At 38.3% G+C, this 8,299-nt stretch overlaps 1 protein-coding gene across 5 annotated transcripts; it reads right to left on the bottom strand.

The window, feature by feature from the left end:
• Positions 1 to 2,074: 2,074 nt before the first annotated feature.
• Positions 2,075 to 3,994, bottom strand: LOC143641294 (TAR DNA-binding protein 43-like). 5 transcript variants are annotated; one of them, XM_077108570.1, is made up of 2 exons: positions 3,154 to 3,994; positions 2,075 to 2,142 (listed from the first exon to the last, which is right to left on the bottom strand). In XM_077108570.1, the coding sequence occupies exons 1-2, from the start codon at positions 3,992 to 3,994 to the stop codon at positions 2,075 to 2,077; spliced, it is 909 nt and encodes a 302-aa protein (XP_076964685.1). The 5 variants fall into 5 exon arrangements, with proteins under 5 accessions (XP_076964685.1, XP_076964686.1, XP_076964687.1 ...); XM_077108571.1 differs by having other exon boundaries at positions 2,107 to 2,212; positions 3,163 to 3,994; XM_077108572.1 differs by having other exon boundaries at positions 2,107 to 2,212.
• Positions 3,995 to 8,299: the final 4,305 nt, after the last annotated feature.

Here is an 8,299-nt window from a genome sequence, read left to right on the forward strand (position 1 = left end):
AACATAGTTGAAAGTTATACTAAATTGCATAATTTGGGAGGAGGTAATTCTGGATTAAAACTACCCTAATTTGCAATTTATAGGTTTTTCCTACTACTTTTATACATTTATCATAAAGCAGTAATTCCAGCTTCAGAAAGTACTGTTAGCAAGCTTGTTAGATAAATATCACTCTCAATTATCTTAACACTTTTATTAAGAAATTTCAGTTATATAACTCAAATGGATAGAAATGCAAGAACAAATCGAAATTATCTTATGTATAGCATCTATTTTCTTGAACAGCCTATATTTCTCTCAGCCTACATGAATTCATTATGCCCCTCAATTCACATTTGTGAATTCCATGAATCATCATGCCTATAGTCTACCCCCATTCATGCTTAACAGCATAGCTTAACTGACTCTGATTCTGTCTTTTAACTCCTTCAAACTCTGAGTCATAATTTTTTTTAATTTGAGAGAGTAGCTATTCCCCTCCCTCTGCCAAAGATAACCAAATCAACCATGAATACCATTTCAGTATTCTTTCAAAATTAAGAAACCACAGATGTAAAAGGCTATATTTGTTTTTGCCAAATTTTGCTCATTTCTGAGTTGTGTCCAGGAAATTTTAGAAACATTTTTAAAAAGGCAAAAAAAAAACCACAAATGAAAATCAAAGGAAGAAAAGTTCTAAGTGCAAATTTGATAAACACGTTAAACTTATAAACATGCTATGGGGTAAGGAGAGATTACTGTATTTTTAGGGGCTAGGTACTATGTATTAGCCTTTTGCAGAACTAATGAGCTTACAAGTTAATTCCCCAGTTTTTTCAAACTGTTTAACCTAATTCACAAAACATTGTCGAGTCTGAAGCTATCAACAGATTATACCAGAAAGTCAGTGAATTTCCTCTTGTTCCAATAGCATTGCTTCCATGCAAATTTTATCACATGCAGATTCTAGTTTAATGCTGAAAAAAAATCCTTAAAATAACCTCAATATTTTCTATGTAATGATCAAATAAGTCACCAATTCAATTTATAATATATGAAAGATGCAGGTAAGTAAAATTATAAATAAATTATTTTCTCTAAATTGAACTAGAAAGTATTTGTCATATTTTAGAAATATATGAAAAAAGACTATTGTTAGTAAAATTTTAAAAAATTGCATGGAAAACGTGAAGTAAGCTCTTTAACATTAGTTCTATTTCATCCTCTCTCCCCTTGTTCCTCATTAATTCTCATTTTCTTCCAAGTGCCAAGTGTTGATTATCTACAACCCACCGCAACCTCAAATCAATTTATGCCTCAAGATTTTTTTGATTTTCCATTACTTAACACAGGTTACCATTTTCTAGATGTCTTTTTTTTTAATTTAAATCAGTTTTATTTAAGAATTTCCAACATTGACAACTCTTATAAAAAGCATCCAAGCACAGGACACAGAACTGCAGCAAACAGCATTCTTATGGGTAGCTAACAGACATTAGAACTTCCACCCTTCTTTGAGACACCTGAGCTCACTGGTGAACTCTGCTTCCAAGTACTCCTGCAAAGCACACCACAAGCTCAGTCCATGTTCTCAACCCATCAGCTTCAGTTCACATTACCACTCTTATGTATCAGTAATAGAGGAGAACACACACCATACAGCATTCACAGCAGTTGACAAAGGGGTAGGGGAAGTACAAGTATCATTTCACTTAACACATTCAACTAACGTGAGTTATCTAAGAACAAAACTCACTTAAAGTCTTCCAACAGATGTGGATGTCCTTTGAATGCAAAAAACATTCGTACATTATTTGCTATCATTGCTCTCTGCACATTCTCTCACCAAAGCCACAGGATTGAGAGACACATCTTGCCAAGTTAAAAAATATCCATTATGCACCACCAAGTCTCTGCACGCTCTCTCTCCTTTCCTTGCTCATACTAGCCTTTCATGCCTCGGCACCACCATCAATCCCACACAAGGTTTCAAAAGTTCAAACAGCTTTCTGGTTCCAAATCACAGCCTTGCGTTCATAGCGTTAATACGACTCCATGAAATAAAGAGTAGTGGATAAAAATGGGACACCCACCGTCAAAGATGCAGCCTGTGCAGTGTGATGACGAATTCTTGAATGAGAAAGCATGTAGACAGAAGCATTCCTATGGCAGAATATTTACAGCACTACTTTCAATGAAGTGCTTCTTCCATAAACATTTGAAATGAGATGAACTGCAGAGATTCAATGAAGGCTTCATATTGTACTTTTGTATATGAGAGGAGACAAGTGTTAAAAAACAAAACCAAAAGAACCAAACACTGTGACACCATGATCTCCCAAAAGGAGATTTTCCTAAGGAAAAAATCCATATGGTGGGGTTCAAATTTAAAAAGGAGAAAAGAATGTAGTTCTAATCAATGGTTTCCACTTTGAACATGCAAAGAATTCACTTAACAAGTCCAGGGATAAAACATTACAGGAGAAACCTTCTGATATCAATTGTAGTGTGTTGGTTTACCAATCAGGCAAACAGCAATTCACTTTCAGCCACTCAATAGTTCAACCCTTTATGTAACAAAACTTATAAAATTCATTTAGCTCTTCCTCTTTTTCTAAAGAAAAATGTCAAAGATACTGCTGAATATACTCCATACTGAACAAACCAATTTTGAAAATTCTTAGTACATATGTATTTTACAATATACTTACCATGAGTTTAGAAAAAATTGAATTCCCACCATTCTAACTAACCAACCATAACCCACTATCTACATTCCCCAGTCAGAAGATTTAGAATCCATGCTTGAGCCAAAGCCTCCATTGAAACCACTACCTGACCCTGCATTTGATGCTGATCCCCAACCAATTGCAGCACCAGAATTAGAACCACTATAGGAATTATTTCCAGACCCAACAGCTTGATTTGGCTCTCTCTGCATGTTGCCCTGACTTTGGTTATTACCTGATGGGCCTGATTGGTTCTGCTGACTGACTAACATGCCCATCATACCCCAACTGCTCTGCAGCGCTGCCTGGGCTGCTGCCATCATTGCTGGATTAATGCTAAAAGCATCAAAGTTCATCCCTCCACCCATGTTACTACCCTGATTGTTTCCCAAGCCAGCTCCACCCCCTCTACTGTTACCAAACCCACCCTGATTCCCAAAGCCACCTGGATTACCACCAAATCTTCCACTTCTCTCTAACTGCCTATTGCTATTGTGCTTAGGTTCAGCATTGGATATATGCATGCTGATTCCTTTAATGATCAAGTCCTCTCCACAAAGAGACTGGGCAACCTGATCATCTGCAAATGTAACAAAGGCAAAAGCCCTGAATGGTTTGGGAATGAAGACATCTACCACTTCTCCATACTGACAGAAGAACTGCTGCAGCTCATCAGCAGTCATGTCCTCCGTACAGCGCCCAACAAACACCTTTCTGCTTCTCAAAGGCTCATCTGGGCTTTGCTTACAATTGGGGAGTTTACAGTCACACCATCGTCCGTCTATCATATGTCGCTGTGACATTACTTTCACCTGGGTTTCATATTCCGTAAATCGTACAGAGCCAAACCCGTTTGAATGACCAGTTTTAATATCTTTCTTGACCTGCACCATAAGAACTTCTCCAAAGGTACTAAAATATTCTTTCAGGTTCTGTTCGGTTGTTTTCCACGGGAGACCCAATACTATTAAATCAGATGTTTTTTGGACTGCTCTTTTCACTTTCACTGCCGATGAAGCATCTGTCTCATCCATTTTCCTTTTGTTATCTTTGGGATAGTTGACAATGTATACCAGGTTTCCCCAACCAGCATCAGGGGCATGCAGAATTCCTTCTACTAGGCAAACACATCTCATACACTGGGTCACTAAATTCCTGTAACGCAGCCCACATGCCCCTGGAAACTGGGCTGTAACTGTGGACAGCAGCACTGTCCCATCATCTTCTGATGGTATTTCAATGGGCTCATCATTCTCATCTTCCGTTACTCGAATATATTCAGACATCTTTTCTTACTTCTCCGCTTGGCCGCTGCTAGGAAGCGTGACACGGAAACTGAAGCAGCAAGGGATCCGAGAGCAGCCCAACGACCTCTACGTTCCCACCTCTACATGTCTTAATGCCAGTATTTTTTCAACATTTCTTAGAATCATCTAGGAATCTTTCTTTTGAGCCTCTCAGTTTGTTTATTTATTTTTATTTGTCCTAATAAGTTATCATGACAGCAGAATGCGCTTCAATTCATTTTACACAAATGGAGCACAGTTTTTCTCTTCTCTGGTTGTATACATCATCTAGGTATCTTTTTACATAGACATGCCTTGGCTCCCTTCTAGATGTACTGAATCCAAATGACTGGGAGTAAGGCCCAGGAATTAGTGTAGGAATTAACCTCCCTGGTGATTCTGATGATCAATGTTAAGGGTACCACAACTCTAGTCACCCAGCAGAGGTATCTGGCAAGTTTTAAAAATAAATCCAAAGGGTTATAAATTGCTAAATTTCATTCTTCAGGATCTTGTTTGCATATTAATAGAGTACTCAATGTCAAAAGACCAAAGTGTGATAATTTTGAATATTTTTGAACATGCATTTACTTATCCATCAAATTCCCACAGACTGTCATATTGAACTTTCCCAGTTACTGTGTTAGGAAATAGAGATATGAAAATGAATATGGTGTTGCCCTTGCAATAATGAAGCTCTAATTTGGGGAGGATATCAAGAAATATATAAATTTTAAGCGTAATGTGATATTATGACAAATATATATTTGGTGTTCATCCCTAATTTCTGGCCATAAAATACATGTAATATTCCAAGTAATAATAGCTACAGTGCCATATTTTAAAATAAGGTTAAACTTTTGTCTCTGGCTCCTGAAATAGCTCTGGAGCAGTAAAAACAGAGAAATTTTTCAAGAATATTTATTACAAGAGCATCTTAACCACATCTGAGTTAATGTTAAAAAAAAAACAAAACTAACTGTTGGAAAGTCCCTAAGGATGGGGACTGGTTGCCAGAGAATTAACCATGTAAATAGAGACTTAGAACCTTTAGGCCTGGCACAGTGGTGCACACCTGTAATCCCAGTGACTCAGGAGGCTGAGACAGGAGAATCAGGAGTCCAAAGCCAGCCTCGCAATGGCAAGGTACTAAGCAACTCAGTGAGGCCCTGTCACTAATAAAATACAAAATAGGGCTAATGATGTGGCTCAGTGGTCTAGTCCCCCTGAGTTCAATCCCTAATACCAAAAAAAAAAAAAAATCCTTTAGCTCTACCTTTTGGCCACTGGGGAGGGAAAAGGGACTAGAGATTCACTTAATTATCAATGGCCAATAATTTGATCCATCAGAACTTTGTCATGAAATCTCCACAAAACTCCTAGACAGTGTAGTTCAAAGAATTTCTGCATTGGTGAGCAGACAGAAGTGCAAGAGTCGCAGGTCTAGAGAGGGCACAGAATCTCCTGAACACTTGCCGCCTTATCTCACCCTCTGTGTGTGCCACATTGGGCTGCTTCCTTCATGATTAAGTGTAAGTGTAAGTATTTTCCTGAGTTCTGTGAACCATTCTAGTAAGTTCTCCCACCCAAGGAGGAAGCCCTGATGTATAGCCTATCAGAAATACAGAAGGGATGGGACTTAACCTCTGATGCCTAAAGCAGGGTGCAGTCTTGTGGGCAGGAACTTGTTTGGTCTGTGCTAACTCCAGGCAGTTAGTGTCAGAATTGAGGTAAATGACAGGGCACTATAGTTGTTAGCTAAGAACAGAATTGCTTAGTGTGGAACCCTTCCCTGCCCCACCATACACACGCACTTTATTTGGTACCAGAAGTGTTGGAAGAGTGACTATGGAAAAGATAGCAGAGATAGCATTTTTCCTTCATTTATACAATAATAGAAATAGGAGCAAAACCCTTAGGGAATCAAAAGAAAACAGGAGGTAGATCCTCCTTGGGGAATGTGAGGAAATATTACTGGAAAAGGTGACATTTGAGGTGGTTAAAAGATAAATAGGAGTTTACCAAGTACACAAAGGCAAAATAGTAGGCAATAACGGATTAACCATATGAAGCTCGGCGGGACCAGGCAGTGGATTGCACACCTCCAGAACAGTGAGAGAGACAATCCTTAAGGCAGTGATTGGGGATTTGAATGCCCCCCCTAAAAATGTCCCTGATTCTAAAGATGGATCCTTTAGGACCTATTTTGTTGCAGGACATAGAAATCTCAAGTGAATTTGTCTCATGTGAGAAACTTCATGAAACAACCATTAAGTTCACAGTGCATCTCAGAGCTCATCTTACCTGATGCCTCTGCTTCGCTCCATGTTGATGTTACCTCAAACCACACCTGGGGGCAAAGAAGCTGCCCGAGAGGTCACATGACACCCTCCTCCCAAGTCTAATCCAAAAGAAAACAATGACAATTTTCAGTAATTCTTTCAAGCAGTCAGACAGCTAGCAGCCACTCCAGGGCCACATCTCAGTAGGTTCTATTCCATGTAGGATGAGTGCTTCTTCTCTGCAGCTCTGCTACACATCCCAAGATTCAATCTGATTATACCAAGTTGAGTGGCAGTCCTATCCCTGATCAAATTACTGTTCTGGGCCTGGAGAACAGGAGCGAGAAGCAGAGGGACATGGGTCAGGATTGGACAAATGACCATCTCAAAAACATCATTGTAGTTAGGGGAATCGTGATGCCCTTATTAGGAAAAAAAAGGGAAAGTGAATGTTGAATGTCAGAGAAAATATATAGTATATTGGCAATGGAAGTAATTCTGGTAAGAGAGAGAATAATTGGGGAGAGGAGAGATTGATGGAAGAATCAAACTAGAAAATGAAAACCTAAATTAAAATAATAAGATTTCAAGAGAAGTAGAATCTATTGGGCCTCTGAATAATGGGGTGTGGAAGGAAAGAGGGGGTTGGTGTTAACTATGTGCACAACTGGCACTGATTTAGAGCTATTTTCAGGACCTAATTCACACTTTCTCCAGAGAGTCTCTGCCCTCATAAGATCCTAATGAGTGAATGCTAAATCTCTCTGAAATAATTAAAACTACTGAAACACTGAGAAACTTGCACTAATACACCTTCAAACACATAGGCATATATTTTCTTGGCTTCTAATCTATGTGCTGCTAATTAATGCAATGTTAATTAAAATTGTAAGTTTGTGATACTGTTATTGCCATTACAGCTGATTTTTCAGTTGAAATTTTTAAAAAGGCATTCCTGTGAGCCCTTGCAAGAGAAATAACTCTCTAAATCCAGAATGTTTCTCTTACTGATTTGAACTGTCAAAAAAATGTTCTTAGTTGCTGTTTAAGACAAGTTGTAACAAAGGAAATTTTAATCAAATTGGAACCGTTACAACAAAAAGAAACTGAAAAATTCTGCTTATTTACACTTAAGATTACTAAATATAAAAATCTGAAGTTTAGGTGCAACTTATAAAAGGGTGCATTGGAAATAGAATCCTTTCAGTCTTGCCTACTCCACTCATCTTTCAACTTGTTGCTCATTATTAAAGAAGATAGAATGTTTTATACACAATATGTAAGCAATTTAAATTACCTAAATGAGTCCCTTTAAGTAGCTGTCATCTCTGTCTCTGAATACTCCCTGTCAGAGCAATTCCAGATCCCATTTAACTATGCTATTCAGAATTTTACTGACAGACCACTTTCATGATTATCTACACACTTAAAACTTATTGCTTCCAGACTTCATTCAAAGAGACTATCCAACAAAAGTTAACCTTGTAACTATTTGATATGTAGAAGATACTTTTTTGTAAGAGACATATCTGTTTAAATTTTTTTTGTCTCTTTGAGAGCAAGAACAAAGAGACAGAACAAGGTAGAAGGCAGATTTCCATCAAATTCTTTAGCTCCAATGACTCCGAGGCTACTCTCAGTGATTGAACCATCTAGGATTCAGGAAGGCTCCACAAGTCTGCACAGAAATAAACAATTCCTATGGCATTGTTATGGAGAGTTTTAACCAGCAACAACCACAGGCTCTTACAGGGGACACTCAGAAAGTAAACACAATGGACACCCAATCTACCATAAATAGAGTCCCTGGTCCACTGCAATTTCTTCTCTGGAATTGAAGAAAACCAAAAGCTGAGAGCTTGGGGAGAAAAGCTGAGGGCAACTTTTGGCTTGGTTGATAGAAATGTCTGGTGGGCTCATATCTCAGCAAAAACAATTACAGGTACTGTGACACTGAACTTTTAATCTATGAGCCTTGTTTCCAAGGTTTGTTAAAACGGTCCATAATGCCCGCCTCCAAGGG

Source organism: Callospermophilus lateralis, unplaced genomic scaffold (genome assembly GCF_048772815.1).
Source record: "Callospermophilus lateralis isolate mCalLat2 unplaced genomic scaffold, mCalLat2.hap1 Scaffold_94, whole genome shotgun sequence".
NCBI lineage: Eukaryota > Metazoa > Chordata > Mammalia > Rodentia > Sciuridae > Callospermophilus > Callospermophilus lateralis.

What these genes read in the sequence shown, in the direction of transcription:
- LOC143641294 (XM_077108568.1), bottom strand. Translation starts at nt 3,994, where the DNA reads ATGTCTGAATATATTCGAGTAACGGAAGATGAGAATGATGAGCCCATT.